Source organism: Brachycentrus maculatus, unplaced genomic scaffold, assembly GCF_059751285.1.
Source record: "Brachycentrus maculatus isolate JH-2025_06_01 unplaced genomic scaffold, ASM5975128v1 h1tg000090l, whole genome shotgun sequence".
Lineage (NCBI taxonomy): Eukaryota > Metazoa > Arthropoda > Insecta > Trichoptera > Brachycentridae > Brachycentrus > Brachycentrus maculatus.
In genome coordinates this window covers 1,824,971-1,842,045 of record NW_028280844.1, presented here as the reverse complement: position 1 = coordinate 1,842,045, position 17,075 = coordinate 1,824,971, and the positions used below count along the sequence as shown (strand labels likewise).

The 17,075-nt window shown below is 35.0% G+C and overlaps 1 protein-coding gene across 2 annotated transcripts; it reads left to right on the top strand.

Annotated features, from left to right (window-relative positions):
* Positions 1 to 79: 79 nt before the first annotated feature.
* Positions 80 to 16,628, top strand: LOC148310649 (gem-associated protein 5-like). 2 transcript variants are annotated; one of them, XM_088258059.1, is made up of 18 exons: positions 80 to 161; positions 616 to 805; positions 2,036 to 2,177; positions 2,717 to 2,933; positions 3,025 to 4,429; positions 4,595 to 4,786; positions 5,295 to 5,546; positions 6,477 to 6,660; positions 7,075 to 7,231; positions 8,489 to 8,648; positions 8,753 to 8,886; positions 9,462 to 9,583; positions 11,299 to 11,482; positions 11,802 to 12,188; positions 12,970 to 13,117; positions 13,509 to 13,573; positions 14,510 to 14,729; positions 16,269 to 16,628. In XM_088258059.1, exons 2-18 carry the CDS (start codon positions 621 to 623, stop codon positions 16,396 to 16,398), a joined length of 4,284 nt encoding a protein of 1,427 aa, XP_088114185.1. In that variant the 5' UTR covers positions 80 to 161; positions 616 to 620; the 3' UTR covers positions 16,399 to 16,628. The 2 variants fall into 2 exon arrangements, with proteins under 2 accessions (XP_088114185.1, XP_088114186.1); XM_088258060.1 differs by lacking the exon at positions 80 to 161 and adding an exon at positions 309 to 324.
* Positions 16,629 to 17,075: the final 447 nt, after the last annotated feature.

Sequence of the window (17,075 nt, the reverse complement as noted above, 5' to 3'; positions counted from 1 at the left end):
GATATCGCTGATTAAGTACTATGTGCATTATACACGACGTTAATAGCCTAAATAAGAAATAAAAAGAAGAAGTTGTTTTGAAATTTGACAGATTTTGCCGCTCCGTTTACCGGTGTTTTTTTTTCGCAAGATCACGTTTATTTGTCCTTTGGGGTCCTCAGGTATTATAATCATATCTGTGTATTTATTGCAATATTTTACTTTCGATTGCATATTCATACGCTGAATGTTACGATTTATCTGTTATTTTATTTAATACTAACAATTTTACAGGGCAAATCATTTTTGCCAAGTGCGTTGACGCAGAATCGATTTTGTAATATTGTATTAACATTTAATTTTGTGCAGTATTCTTGATTTAATATATTACAACGATACTATCTTTGGTATTTTATTATATCATACTGCCGATATTATCATTGTTAGATGATGAACTTATATATCGTGGATTAAATAGGAAAAATACTGAGGATATTTTTTTTCGATGTCATTGTATCTCTATGAGTTTTTGTCTCTTTATACCCACTCTTCGTTTCTTGTTCAACGTTTATCTCTAGATAATTCAATTAGATATCTACTAAATAATTCTTATACTTATATTTTTGTTTGTTTTAGACAATATGTTTGAGACAGTGTTTCCTCCATCTCCTAACTGGTATTTAACCAGTGTACTTTGTGTGGGGGCTGATGGATGCATCGTTTATGGTTCCTGTTCCAATCATATCACCATCCTTACGCCTGCAATAGCGGAATCAACAAGGAAACCATTCAACATAAAGATCATTAATATTGCACACAAATACAGGTATGTGCTAGCATATTGTCCTCAGGTATGCAGCTTTTAGATAAATTTTATTATCAACAAACACAAACAATAAAAAGTCCCTCTTCAAGCATAAGAGCTTAGTCTCTTTATAAGAGAGAACTGCGTTATTATTTTAAGATTGTAAAACTAGAAATATCTAGAAAATGAATTACAATTATAAAAAAAACTTTTGTAACCATATTAAATAAATAATATATATATATTTTTTAATTGTACACAATCACAATATTTAGCGGTGTTTTGAATTCACTGTTTGAAAATATGTTGCCATTAAGAAATAAAAAACTTTTACACCGCCATATGGATACATCTTACTATGTTTTTTTTCCACTGGAATTGCAAAAAATTCAGTTTTATAAATTTTAAACAAAAATAGATGAGTGTGCGAAACTTTTAGTAGATTCAAAGGTAACGAAGATAAGTGGGACAAAATTTATATTTTTTGACCAAAGGGTGATAATCCCTTAGCCCAGTCTTTTTTGAAGTAGGCGATAATGCCCCTTTGGGCACTGGTGGCCTAGAGGGAGCGGTAAGGGGCCCAGAAACAAATGGGGGGTGTTGAAGTGGTTTAGGGGGGCTATGGCTGAATTGTAATTTCATCTTAATATTTTTAAATTCACTACAATTAAAGATGTGGTAAAGTAAAAAAAATTGGAAGGCGCTGAAATACAATTGATTTTCAAAGTGGCCGATAGATAAAACAAATTTAAAAACCACTGCCTTAGTCAGTCTAAATAAAAAGTTATTTAAAAATCAAAAGTTAAAGTAAAGTAGGTATGTATAAAGTAGAGTAGGTATGTATAAAGCAAATAAAAAAGTTAAATTTCATTGTTGATAGGGCGGATGAATTCCTACTGAAACGATAACAATATATGTACTACCTTTGAAATGTGACATGGGGAAAGCAAATATAATATTTATTTATATCGTCCTCATACAGGAGAAAATGACCAAGTGCATTTTTTCCAAAAACGTGATTATTGACTATTTGACATCTAACTAGCTTAATGTTGACCTAGAAAAAATCCCAAAGGGATTTTAAACTTGGAAGTATAATATATTGACTTGTTAAAAATGACTAACTGCATTGATGACAAAAGTGTAAAAATGGTTAAATGGCTCCCTGAACATTTTACATTTTGTTAGTTGGTCACTTTCTCCTGTACGACTACAATATATGTATTTCTGATTTTCTTCTGTTTATTTTAGGGTAACATGCATAGCCCTGTGCCCCGATTGGATAAACTCTCGTTTATTTGTTTCCGGAGCTGATGATGGAATCGTGAAGTTGTGGAGTGCGGAAACACTCTCATTTGCTATAGGCCATAATATTCACTTTGAATCTAAGGAGGTATTTATCGTATTTGAAAATTGTAAATACCAATATAATACATCTTATTGAAAAACCTAATGATCTTTAGAATAGACTTTTGCTTTTTATAAAATTTTATTATATAGGACTTCTTAGTACTTATTATACATATGCTTACATATGAAAAACATTCTCCGACTCTTATAAATTTAGTTACTGCTATAATCCAGCTTATTAAGTAGTTAGAATAATGTAATATTTTGTAATGAATGAGTTTTGTGAATTAAAAAAACTATATTCAAAATTGAGTTAAGTTACAGTCCCGTGATTAGTCAGAGTTTCTAGACTCGACCTCACTCTGCCATAACTTGATTCCTATTCTTAAATGCTAACCACTTAACCCTTAAACATTGGACTTATCTGAAAATAGTATAGAATTGAATTATTTATGTATGTCATAAGAATGCAACTTTTCTTTTTATTAAAAAAAAAAAAATGTAAATAAATCTGTTGTATCTATGTAACCTGTAATATTTTAAACCAAAATATTTTTAACCTGTAAATATTTTTTTCTTCAGACACTTATGGGCGTCGCATTTCTGGATAAGAAGTATGTGGTCTCAATAGGAAGTCTGGGCGTTTTAGTGTTGTGGAATATTAAACAGAATAGTGTGAAGGTTGAAAACAAACTGACACGGTCTTTCAAGCCTATTTGCCTTTCAGTCTGCCCGCACAGGCCCAATACTATAGCCATCGGAACTAAACAAGGAGTTGTGCTTGTTCTTGAATACAATGGTTTGTAAAAATGTGTATTTTTCATATTTTCATTTGAATTTCTATAATGGTTTTTTACATACCCAATTACAAATCTCCTTTGAAATTTCAGAAACATTCAAAATTGCATTCAAAGTGCACGGTCACGAAACTGAAGTGACCTCAATTTGTTGGTGTCCTTCGACTCATTGTGAACCTTTAGAGAATTTACTCGCTTTAAAAAATCCCAAGAAAAAATCTCTGAAGGTTCGCAAAGTTCCTACCAAGAAAACAGAAGTGACGTTGAAAAATGGACAGACAGTTGACCTTCCGGATGATGATAAAGCTGTCCTTAACACCGAATACGGACTTTACGAGCAATCTTCCGGTGAAGAAGCGGACGAGTCGGATATATTTGATGTGTATAAGGAATGTTCCTATAAAGAATTCGGCTATCATCCTCGCTCGGATTCCGAGAAAGATATTGAAAAAACAAAATACACCCCTTCCATGCTACGGCGAAAAAATATTAGATCCGAAAAGTTTGAGAATAATCCAAAAGAACCTGATACAAGTCTCACAGCCGCAATGGGGGCGGTGAAGCTTGATTCCTCTCAAGAAATTACAGATACTTCACATAATGAAGAGTTTCTCGAAGTGTGTAAAAAAATGCAAAATATAATGCAATCCAAGAAAATGCCAATAAAGACGCCATTTAATAGCAGTATCTTAGCTGACAAATCTATTACAGTTGCCAATGACTCTGTAGCTGAATGTGTCAATGAAACCTTGAATGAAACGGGCGAAACAAATCCAGCGGATGATTCCGATATATTTGACATTTATAAGGAAAATTCATTCGATGAATTTGGTCACTCTAAATATGTACCTGGAAAGTCAGATAATGAAGAGGATTGTGTGAAATCTAAATTCCTCGATCGTCAAACGAGCAGCGACGGATCGAAAGAGGTGCAGAGTCCAGATTTCCTAGAAGAATGCAAAAGATTACAAGATTTCATGCGAAGGAAAAAACAGATTTCGCCAAAGGGGGCTCAGGATAGTAAAGATGATTGTGGGGTCAAAAAAGAAAGTGATAAAGAATCAGAAAAAGTCTTGAATAGATCCACTGATGATGCGAACACGGATGATGACTTCTTAGATAGCAGTTTGAAAAATGAAAGTACCGTAAATCCAGCGGACGAGTCTGACATATTCGACATTTATAAGGAACCCCCCATGTATGAATTTGGTCATTCTAAATATGTTCCCAGTCATTCCGATAACGAAGGAGAAATTGAGAAACCTAGAGTTAAACTATCTTCGGACTTCCTGAAAGAGTGTGCCAAGTTGAAAGAAATGGTCGGTAAAAGTGATGAGAATTCATCGGAGAATGAGGTATCTGAGCTTTCCAGTAATGTGAAAAAGCTAGAATTGGATGTTCCCGTTGATAGCCCCGATAAAACTGAAGAATGCTCCAATTTAGTTGAAGGAGAGGGGAAGGATGGAACCATTTTTTTTGCCACCTGTTGCAAAAAAGGGTAATTATATTGTTCACCCTAATTAGTGTGTATTTATTATACTATATTTTTTATTATCTGTTACAGACAATGTGGGCAGTGGTTTTGACTGATAATAAATTAAATTATTACCTTGTTTTATCACTATCCTAGTATTGAATACATGTTTTTGTTGTACATTTGCAGTAAAGTGACTATATGGCGTTGGGGAGGGGGTCTCGTCTCCTCTGGACACATCATGGCGCCGGACAAGGGGAAGGATGAGAAGGTAAAGAAGATGGGACATCCGTGGGGCGTCATCTTCTGGCCAACCCCAAAACTGCTCCTTACTTCATCAAAGGCGGCCCAATTAATGCGAACTAATTTCCAGTGTTACTCGTAAGTCTATCTTTGTTACTTACTATCAAATGACACTTTCTTGGCCCCATTTCATTATTTTACTGAAAGGTGTTGCTTCTTATGAATGACCCTTTTGATGTTAATTGGTTTTGTAAAATTAGTTTATACCCGAATTTTAATATTGACCCACAACGGCTAAACGTACTTACTGGTAGGTATATAATAGATAAGGACCAAAACTAAATGTGATAATATAACTATTCAAATGCAATATGATTAATATAATTGTATGGTAAATGTGATAAAATTGACAAAATTATTACAATACAGATTTTATATAGAGATCCTTTTGGAATGTTTAAAATACTTAGTATATCACCTTATAGGCATGAAGCGACTGTCGCATATCTTGATACACACGGAATAGCCATTGGGTGTTTGAATGAGATTTACTGATTTTTCCATAAATTCCAATTGCCTGACCAATATCTCTACATTTGATCATTAATTCTGTGATTTAAATAAGACAATTGAATTTCATTTGTAGGAGATCAAAGACTTTTGGGTTTTCTATTATACATGAAGTGCATCAACGAGGATTGTACACTATTGTCGCCAATACAAGTTGCAGTAGTAATGATAACTGGAGAGTACCTGTCTCTACCCCTACCATATGGAGTGTTGCCCAAGACCGACTGCTGGTGGGATATTCCATAGATGATAATAAAGTCATAGCCAACATTACAACTTTTGGCGGTTTTATCTATGATATTACTGTGTCGTCAATAGATCCATCCAGGTATTTATTAAATATGTGAAATTAACAAGCTAATAATGAATATGTGTAGCGTGTGTTTTTATTTATTTTATTTGCTCATCTTGAAGTACCTTTTACTAATTTATTTATCTTCTACTGTACTCCGGAGTATAGAGTACATATATTTTTATATCAGTACATATACATATAACTTTTCGTAAGTCCCTCTAAGAATTTCATCCTTTCTTTTTGCTGCAGTCTGAATAATTGCAAGCAGAAAAACGTAATTGTCATCTTAGTAAGGGAATACTTAAGTAAACGGTAAAATACGTTTGTAATTGCATGGTCATAAAGTTTTTTTTTAAATTTGTGACACTAAAAAGTTTGAGGAAATTATGATCTTAATAAAATAGATTCGTTGCCTTTTTTCTTCCCAGAAAATATAGAGTTTTAATAGGATTTTTTTTCAAAAAGTAAAGTGTTTTAAATGATGTATTCGACAATAAAAATGTCTGGATTACTGAATATTTAATGAATCTTGTTATTTTTAATCCACTCCATCCCACATCATCAAGAGTACTTTCATTCTATATTTTAAAATGGAATGTCCTTTCACTGTTCCCTTCGTAAGCAGTTTGGGAAGGGAATGAGTGAAATAAAATAATTAGAAAATATCTATCAGATTCCAATTTGTAGGTTTTGAGAGTACCAGATGAGTGTGTATCAATTTCTAACAAAGCATTTTTACATTCTGCACAATAACAGTGTTTAAATAATTTTGTGGTTTCCTAAAATATGTAGTTAATGAACCATTTATTTGAAACTACATTGAATACGGATTTAAATTTCTCAAAGAATTAAACAAATTATTTGATCGTTTATGGTACCTATTCATAAGTGAGATGAATAGGTACCATAAACGATCCATGTTTTGTCTATGAGATATTTTTGTTAATCGGTGTTTGGGCTTAGGTTGGCTATAGGTGCCGGGGACGGCATGGTGCGCGTGTGGGAGCGCGGGGAAGGCGGGGAGGGCGCGGAGGGCGGGGAGTCGGGCATGCGACACTACTGGAACGGGGTGCAGGGAAAGGTGCAAGCCGTAGCGTGGCACCCCACCCGTGAGAACTGCCTCGCCTTTGCCAATTCCGAGGGGAGGGTGAGTCGCTTCTTATGACTATTTATTGGTAAAGTGGTCCCGCTCTTTTTGGCTGATATGTGTATTTACAGTGGACACAAACAGCTAATAATCAACTTATCCTTCTGTGACCTCATTCGCGCATAATCTAGACTCGACTACATAATCTAGACTCGACTACATACTTGAATAGAAGATTGCCACCATGCTTTTATTAAACACAATAAAGCAATTGTTAGGTCCCCACAACTTCGGCAATCACTATGGCAAAGGCTTCGCGGTCCTACGCCATCCGGAACAACTCTTCCACTCCTCTTATCCCGGTCCAGTTGTGAATGTTGCGAAGCCATGATGTTGTTTTCTGCCAGGTCCTCGGCGTCCTTCTATCTTTCGTGTCTGTTTCATTACACTAACTGTGTTCATCTTGCTCCGCAGGTCGGGCTGTTGGACGCGAGCTCCATGAACCCGGCCAAAGTGCTGCCGCCCGGCCTGCCCCTCGGAGCATTTTCCATCTGCTGGGGGCCGAGGAACGTTTTATTTGCCAACGGGGGAGGAGATCTGGTTGTCTACAACACCAATCACATTAACAGAGGTTATTAACCTTTCCCTTTCAGTGTTAAAAAACTTCCGCGTGCAACTGTGATATGTATTTTGTACAGCATATGAAAATGTGGTTTAAAAACGGGAAAAATGTGAATATTCTTAAATTTGCTTTTATTGACCAAAGCTGAAGTTGGAAAGTAACAATTTTCAGCCGATCTCGTTAGTATCTGAAAATGAGAAAAAAATACATTGCAAGTAGCCGCAATAGCTAGCGTAGTGATCTCAGAAACGAAAATCTCAGAAAATTTCAGAAACACACTGAGAAACGTTTGTGTATTGGTGATTTAATACCCGATTTTTCACAAATTATTTATTTCCGTCGCTGCAAATGAATAACTTTATATTATAATACTTTCATGTAATACGTACTTATGTTACGGAGGAATATAAAAAATTCTGAGCCCATATCTATTATATTTTATATTGATATTCTCATTTTAAAAGTCGAGTTGTAATAAATACATATCACCGAGAGGGGGTTAACTGCATCATTTTGTCACTCAACATTTTGGCATTCTTATCCATTGGCAGAATAAGTAATGTACAACGGGAAAATGAAACTTAATTCTTTTCAGACACACCGTGGGTATGACTTATTAACCTTTTTAGCGGTATTTAAGGCATTAAATTTCTTAATACATATGTGTATATACATGAATTGTGATGAAGTAGTGATTAGTGTAATAATTAGCGCAAAATATCACCTATATAAAGTGTGTTCTGGATTGCGATCCCAGGTGAAAAAAAGTAAGCACATAAATATGAACAACTTTGTCATCATTAAACAGCATTGTCTAATGTGTCTAAGTTTTATTTCAAATAATATTTAACATCTTATTTTTGACATTTTATATTACCAAGGCGTGGGTCTGCCATTGGGACTTGAAAAATATTGTAATAGCATATGTATTTGTGTTCATAAAGTAAATTCTTCACTCTTGGTGCATTCAAAGGCATGCGAGTATAAAAAATCTAAATTCAAATTAAAATAGGTAGGTACTTATTATATTACACCTTAGCTAAGTACAAAATTGCACAGTTAATAAAACACGCTTATTTTATAACCAATCTGTGTGGATATGCATCTGATATCACAATTCGTATAGAAAAATCACTTTAATAATATAAATTCATATATTTTTAATAAATAACTATTACTTCCAAATTGCATTTATGCATTTATACATAGTGAGATTGTTGGTGAGCGAGTTCTTCCACCAAAAGCAGCGAATGTTTGTTATTTTAGATCCGGAGAAGATGCTGGTGTCATCTGGCGGTAAGAAGTGGGACGTCTCTTGCGCGGTGTGGAGTGAAGATTATTTGACCGTCGGTTCCATAGAGGGAGAAGTAGGGCTACTGAAACCAGAGTACCCATACGACATGATCACCTCTACGTTCCCACATAGGTACATAATACTGATATAACATTAAATTCTTAAAATTGTAGTTTTGATTCTCAGTAGTAAAATTACGGATTATTTTTGTTAAGGCTCTCAATTTTTTCTTTCAGAAAGAGTATTCAGTGCGTAGCGTGGCATCCGCTGGCAGTTTCCTCTGAAGATGGCCTCTCTCCTTATTCTGATTTTGTAGCCATCTCTGCAGCGACGCCAATTGTAGTCGTCATGAAGGTTACTAGGGATGATGGTTAGTAAAATCCATCATAGGATAAGTTTTCTAGAAAACAGACATTCAACACCTATTGTCCGGTGTGGACTTAGGGAGGGTACACTATGTAGGGTAGAAGTAGGTACACTATGTAGGGATATGTACCTACATAGTGTACTACTTTGGAGGGTACGATATGTCTTCAACCCCTTATCCGCACCCCAATAGTGCATAGGGCACTGCATCATATAAAATCATTGTTATCTTAATCGTTAACACATGAAGGAAAGGTGATCAGCCCTCAGATTCAGGTACCAGTCCAGGGTAATACATATTGAATAAATATTAAGAGTGAAAAAATCACTTATATTTATTTGATCTTTCCTGGGAATCGAACCCGGAATCTCCAGAACGGTAGCCGAGCGTGCTGACCATTACACTACAGAGGCAGCCAAAATGTACAATATGCAGTACAGGCATAAATTACTTGAACTTCTAGACAAAAGTATTACATAAATTTTAAAGAAGAGGTTTTTGTTCTTCAAATGTTTCCAAATAATTTTTCACATCTTTTAATTACAGATCATATTTTAAACACTAGATTTTGTTTTCAGATGTTGTAAAATTAGAATTATATGAGGAGTTTTCTCACCACCAACTCCGCGTGAACAAGTTGTGTTGGAGTCCCCACCATAATGGAAGGCTATTATCCGTGTCACATGACTCCACCATTCAAGTATGTTGTTTCCTATTTTATCTCTTTATTGATGAAATGTATACTTAAGTTGTATTATCACAAATTAAGACATTTTAGCCAGAACAGCTTAATTATGCATAAAAAACCTTTTGATTTTAAACAAAGCAAAAACAATAAGCTGGCGTAAAATTATTATAGATGTCTCATAGTGACAATGTCTTTTTATACAAAGAGAATATGGAAGTCTGGTCATTTACAGCAGGGGTCCGTGGATCAAATGATACTGGGCCGCCCAAGGCCCTGCTTAAAAATTAAATTAAGTTACTAAGTTAACAAAGTTCAGATATAAAAATCGAACATACTCAATAAAAAAAAATCTACAAAATATGCAGTGATCAAAACATAACAACGTAATAAACTATACATAAGTAACACACTTCAGGTGTCATTCAGATGAGACCATCTCATTGCAAACATACAAGCTCAGGTTCCCATTCATTAGTTAGTTACTAGTGAGTTCAAATAGTGATTAGATGTAGTGACATATATAAATTTTTTGGTATAACTGTATTTTATTTTGAACACATGTTTAAATACAATTAGATTGAAATTATTAAAATGAAACAATCAACCAATTACCATAGTCACATTAATGAACTAGTAAAACGAATAAGAAAATGCATATATATATTCATTAGAATCCGAAACATACTAACCATCGACAACCTAAAAAGAGTTTACTATGCTATCGTTCACTCACTACTACAGTATGGCATTATTGCATGGGGAGGCTCATACAACAACATACTGAACTCAGTGAAAATAGTACAGAAAACCATAATTAAAGTCATCTTGAAAAAAAAAAACATATTTCCAACAAAATTATTATTTAAAAAATTTCAAGTCCCAAATATAGAATCCATTTATAAAAAAACCGCAGTTTTTCAAATACTAAAGGGTGACAACTATTTAAATTTAACAAAGAATTTATCATCGAGATTCTCAAACGATTTTTCTATTCCAAAATGCAACACCAAGCAATTTCAGCAAAACTTCAAATATTTGGCAATCAAACATTTCAATAAACTCCCTAAAGAAATAAAAAAAATAGATGATATAAAAATCCTCAAGAAAAAAATTAAAGCTCTATACATTTAAATCTTTAAAAAAATATATTAAAAAAACTATTATATCTTTTATTATATAACATTAAACCACGAGTGTAAGTCCCTTTCCAAGCACAAGAGCACAGACTCTTTTATGGAGAGGCACAGCGAATCGAAATATAAAAGTTCTACATATGTATAAATGATTCAAATGTTATTATGTTATAAATAAAAATGTAAATATATTAAATGAATAAAAAAAAAAAAAAAAAAAAAACACTCCTCCCTCAGTGGGCCGCGGTAAAATTATCAAACATTAACCGGTCTGCAGCGTTAAAAAGTTTGGGGACCACTGATTTACAGGACTTCACCGACTTGAATGATCACTTATTATTATTATTAGGTGAAGGACAGTTTAACATGTTTTAAAAAAAATATAAAACATAAGGGTTTTACTCTATATCTTGATATATGGTTAAATTCAGTGTTTAAGTGCAATAAAAAAGACATACAAACAATTAAAACATATGTGCTAATCAACATAGGTCCACTATCTTTCATGGGAGAAGACAGGAGGGGATGAATTGAATTATCGGTCAAGTTTCCTGCAAGTCCTGCACATGTTAGTAAAGTTGTCGGTATCCGCAGATAGTAGACGTGGTGGAAAAGCGTCTACTCCACACCCTGGTGGGACACAACGACCCGGTGCTCTGCTGTATCTGGTGTCCCGTGAACCCGCTGGTCGTCATCTCCGGATCCGAGGACAACTCCCTAAGAGTCTGGAACATCGCCAATCACCCGCCGCAGGAACACTCCATCAAGAAAAACAGACGTAAGACTCCAACTCTTACAACCACTGTCTGCTGTAATCAGCATATCCAGTATTGTGATTCTGCCAGATTTATTGCTATTGGTAGTCTCGAATCAATAAATGTCTCACAAATAATGAATTTTTACTTTATGCAAAATAATATTCGATTCATATGTGCAAAGAAATAAATAATTGAATATTTAAATCATTCTTCTCACAATATTCTGACTTCTCATTTAAATAATAAAACCTAGTTTATCACCTGAGAATGTCATTTACCCCTTCCCCCCCTTTGTGTTTACTAAAGTTTTTAATGCAAACATTTATTTTCTTTTTTCAGAGAAAAAAAAGATGAAATTAGCATTTTTAGAAGACAGCGATGTGAAAGAAGTAGAAAATGAGCATGTGGAGAGCCCGTCTATAGAGAGCAGAGTCAGCGGCGAAGAGCAGGTGCCGGAAGATATGCGGGGCTTCTCGGCGGAGCAGATGGCCGTCGTGCACAAGAAGCTGAAGAAGAAGGAATCTCGGGCACAGTCGCCGCTGCTACTGCTGTGCAAGCAGTACCGCAAGCGCCTCACGGGGGCCGGCCCGCTGGAGGGGTGCAAGAGGCTGTTCCAGGCCATCAAGAGCCCCGAGAACACTACTACCCCCGACTACACGGGGGGCTATGATTTCCTGAGAATCTATGGAACCTACGATAAAGTAATGGAGTTGCTGGATTTAGAACGTAAGTAAAACATTTTAAAAGACTCGGAAAGTCTTTTTAAAAGACTTTGATAGTAAAAGACTCGGAATAATCGGCGGGTGTGTATGAGAAGATGCATGAATGTGGAAGAAGCGAAGAATTTTTGCAAAGACAGTGGTGTGGTGTTCTAATCTCTCTGCCTACCCCTGCGGAAAGCGGCGTGATGGTTAGTTAATTAGTTGGTAAAAGAATTTTCTACGCCAAATAACTTAAACTTAAACCAATTATTTTAAGCATGTTCATGTAAGTATGTATGTATCGTATGTACTTGAAATTTTTTAAAGATTCCAAAGGGTATGACTGTCCAGATTATATATATATTTTTAATATATATATATATATATATATATATATATATATATATATATATAAATATATATATATATATATATATATATATATATATATTTTACTTTTTTATTTTTTTAAAAATATATATATATATATATATATATATATATATATATATATATATATATATATTTTTTAAAATTTTTTTTTAAAGAAAATTCACCTCATTACAGGATGAATGATGAAATTGAATAGTTTGTAAACGTTGTTGTGGTGTAAGTCTTTCCATGATGATACGTCAAATAATACTGAACATAATTACCATGATAGTTCAACACCACTCAAGCGTGATCTGTCAATGAAAGTCTATTGATAGAAAAGGTTATAATGAATCACCCTTTAAAGGGAAACACGTAATTGTTTATGAAATTAGTTGTTCCCTTTCTTTTATCATATTTTTATCTTATTTCAGAGCAAAGACACGAAGAAACACTTAATTGGGATGGTTGGGTGATGGTTGGGTTACTGCGGGGAGACACTAAGACTGTTTTGGAGAAGGCTAAAGAAGGACAGAAGTTGTGTCCTTCATTATTATCCGTCGCTCCCTCTGTGTCGCACAGGTAACTCATAATCATATAGGAGATATACATTCTTAATTTTAATAATACCCCGGTTCCTGTGATGATTGAAAAATAATTTATTAAAAAAAAACTATGATAATAGACGGAAAAAAATCTTTCAATCAAATTCCTGTTTGACTTACTGTTTTTCTTATTTTGTCATTAAAAAATATTATTTTCTTTCGAAATGTCACTTTGTATATTCTTCTTCTTCTTTAAACCCTTATCCGCACCCCAATGGTGCATAGGGCACTGCATTATTGTATATGGATAGTTATTGTCCTTGTTATTTATCCTTTCTAAATATTTTTGGTAGTTTGAAATATGTATATAAAAAAAAAAAAAATTTAAAATAAACAAGCTTTTATTTAAATTATATTTTGATTTTCAGATTTTGGAAAGAGATGACAACTGCATTTGCTGACCAATTGGAGACTAATAATGATGCTAAAAATGGTATGTTACTTTCCGTTCTTGGCTCTGATATAGCTTAGATACCCAGCAGAGAATTACAAAACTACATTTTCTCTTATTTGTGTATCATTTTGCAGATCTATCCGCAAATATAAAATGAGACAAAATTCTCAAACCATGATTTTGCATGGAAATAATGCATTTTGCACAAACTCATTTAAAAATCATTTATTTTTAATTTAAGTTTTACTTAGTAAACACCACTATTTCTTAATATCCATTGTGACACAAACTTTCAATGCATTACGCATCATTTTCAAACACCCTATTTTAAGCTAATTCTAAATTTTAGAGTTGGGTCCTTGGGACGTTGATTGTTGAAGAGAGGGTAGAAGGTGTTTCTTATTTATTATATTTTATTTCTTATCAGTGGGAGCATAGACAATAGGGGGTGGCCTTAGTCATTGTCATATTGTGTCACAATTGATTTTAAGAAATAGTGGTATTTACTAAGTAAAACGTAAATTAATAATGGATAGATTTTACCACAAAGTGACTGCCGAATCAATTAATGAAAAAAAAAATTGATAACTTGTATATACCATGAAAACAGGGCGCAATATTTGGGCCAAAACGTTAATTTAGGCATGGATAGATAAATGTTCGCCTCCGTAGTGTAATTGTCAGCATGCTCGGCTACTGTACTGGAGGTCCCGGGTTCGATTCCCAGGGTCAAATAAATATAAGTGATTTTTTCACTCTAATATTTATTCAATATCACCCTGGACTGGTACCTGGAACAGAGGGCTGATCACCTTTCCTTCATGTGTTAACGATCAAGATAACACTGCGTTTATGATGCAGTGCCCTATGTACCATCGGGTACGGATGAGGGTTTGAAGAATGAAGAAGATGTGATGTGATTTTGATACCAAAGGTAAAGTGACAGTTTTAAAGAGAAGGATTGTCGTTCCCTAGCTATCGGTCTGGTGTGGAGGTCAGTGTGCTGGCGCGCGGTGCTGATGCTGTGCAATGGGGGGGTGGAGGAGGCTTGCGCATACCTGTGCAGGGTGGGGCTCATGGCCGAGGCGGTGGCCGTGGCACGCGTGCGCCTTGCCGACCACCTTGTCCCGGGATGCTTCCGCCACTGGGCCGCAGACAATGTTCGACTGGGTAGGCTATCGTATGCTGCAGAATGGTGAGTCTCCTCCCAGATAATATTTTCCATACTTCTCTTTTTTTATTTTTTATTATGAGGTCAAGGGATCTTGCATCCCTTATGTCACTGCAACCATATTAAGGTGGAGACTGACCGGAGCATTTCGTCGTAACATCGCTCGCGGCGAGCATCACCGAGCATCCGAAAATATGGATGGAGCGCTCGGCTCGGTGTACTGACTGTCTGAATGCACGCATTGTAACTCTATTGTGACCTCCCTCTGTATCAAAGCTCACTCTCAAAGACCTACATGAGTCATGTAGCTCACAACCTGTCTTGGTGGTAAGAGCTTTACCTTCTCAGAGTCTAGTAGTGGTCCTTCAAGGATGTGATTTCGTTTGCGAGCGAGTGCGTCACAATTATAGAGAATGTGGATTGGTGTTTCATTATCCTCCATACAAAATCTGCATACTGGGGAGTCATGTAGTCCAACTTTTCTCATGTGTTTCTTCAGTCTGCAGTGTCCTGTCAAGGTACTAGTTAGGATCCTTATTTGTTTCTTGTTAAGCTTTAGAGCTTCTGTGGTGAATTTCCGCAAGTACCCCATGATCAGTTCCTTTGCGTGTTTCATCCCTAGGCTGTTGGACCAGATTTCTTGGCTCTTGTCCATGGCCCAGTTTTTTAGGCTAAACTCGATAGTGCCGAGTGTCGGTCTCAGATAATATTTTCCATACTTCTCTTGCCCCCAATAAATAAGCTCGACAGACTCATAAAAATTAGTAGTGTCAAAGCTACACAAACTAGACCTTAATAAAGAGATTGGTTAGTAATATTCATATAAAACGCTTGGATAATTACTTCTTTTTTACTGCCTTTGAAATGATGCAAGCGCAGAAGAAAATAATACCCTTCTTGCCACTATGCATTCATTGACCGAACGTTCAAAAATACCTTTCCTGTCTGTAGTTTCTTAATATTGAAATTTTACCTAGAACGATTTCAATCTTGAACGCTTCTACAGAGGTTTAGAAAACCTCTGTGTATTTTGACTTTTCAAAAATTTTGTATGCGTATTTTGATTTAAAATAATAATTTGAAACTGTTTGAGGCCTCAGGTCAGGATAAGAAGTCAGTATCTAGAAGTCCGCCTCCGTAGTGTAATGGTCAGCTCATTCGGCTACCGTATTGGAAGTCCCGGGTTCAATTCCCAGGGGGGGGGTCAAATAAATATAAGTGATTTTTCACTGTAATATTTATTCAATATTACCCTGGACTGGTACCTGAAGCGGAGGGCTAATCACCTTTCCTTCATGTATTAACGATTAAGATAACACTGCATTTATATGATGCAGTGCCCTATGCACCATCAGGTATGGATAAGGGTTCGAAGAAGTATGTAGTTCTATAAGTGAAATTGATGGTTTCTGAATATCTTCCTTTATTATTAGCTATAAAACATAAAACATCTGGTATTTTATTTCTGATTCACAAAACTTGTTTACGTAGGGGTATACCCGCACTTGTGACATTCCACGTTAATACATGTATGATGCTGAATTTGTATTGTTTATTTTATAGTTATCTCGCTCTGAACGAAGTGATGGAAGCAGCAGCCGTTTTAGGGAAGTCCAATGATGAGGAGGACTTGGCTCTGGCAGCAGAAATGGCAAAGTATGCAGCAGTCACTTCAGACAATTCCAGTCAGTAATTACTTTTTGTCCCAATACTCAAAACCATCACATGTTTGTTGTCTATGTAAATTGTAATATTTAAAAGAATAAAATATGCTTTTAACAAAAAATCTTTTTCTAATACAAAAAAATGGTTACATGTCATATTCAAAGAGCAAAGTTTAACTGCTTCTAGGTTTGACTAGTCCTTGATGAGAGTAAATCCATCAGCCAAAGGTCAGAACTAAAAAAAATAGTATGATTTGACTAATCATAGAGACGTTGGCAGTCTAGCCGAGAAGTCACTTAAACGGGGTGGCAATGGGAGCAGGCTGCTTAGCCACGTGAATGAAACAGTGGGGTAGCCTAGACCGAAATATACGAGGGTCATTCGTAAAAAAAGGTTCCCATATTTTAAAAAAATATACAGCTTTATTGTTTTCCTTAGCATTATACATGATTTTAAAGCTTAAAACCTACTCTATTTTTCTACATAATTACCGGCGGCAGAACTTTATAACTTGGGAAACAAAAGTTGGATAGAAACGGCAATTATGTAGAAAAATAGAGTAGGTTCTAAGCTTTAAAATGATGTATAATGCTAAGGAAAACAATAAAGCTGTATATTTGAAAAATATATATGGGAACCTTATGTGACAAATAACCCTCGTATTTTTTTAGTTTTAACTTTGACTGCTAAGTTTTGTTATTCCTA

What these genes read in the sequence shown, in the direction of transcription:
- LOC148310649 (XM_088258059.1), top strand. Translation starts at nt 621, where the DNA reads ATGTTTGAGACAGTGTTTCCTCCATCTCCTAACTGGTATTTAACCAGT. An exon ending in ACTAATTTCCAGTGTTACTC is followed by an intron (nt 4,787 to 5,294) that starts GTAAGTCTATCT and finishes TTTCATTTGTAG; the next exon opens with GAGATCAAAGACTTTTGGGT. An exon ending in GAAGGTTACTAGGGATGATG is followed by an intron (nt 8,887 to 9,461) that starts GTTAGTAAAATC and finishes TTTTGTTTTCAG; the next exon opens with ATGTTGTAAAATTAGAATTA.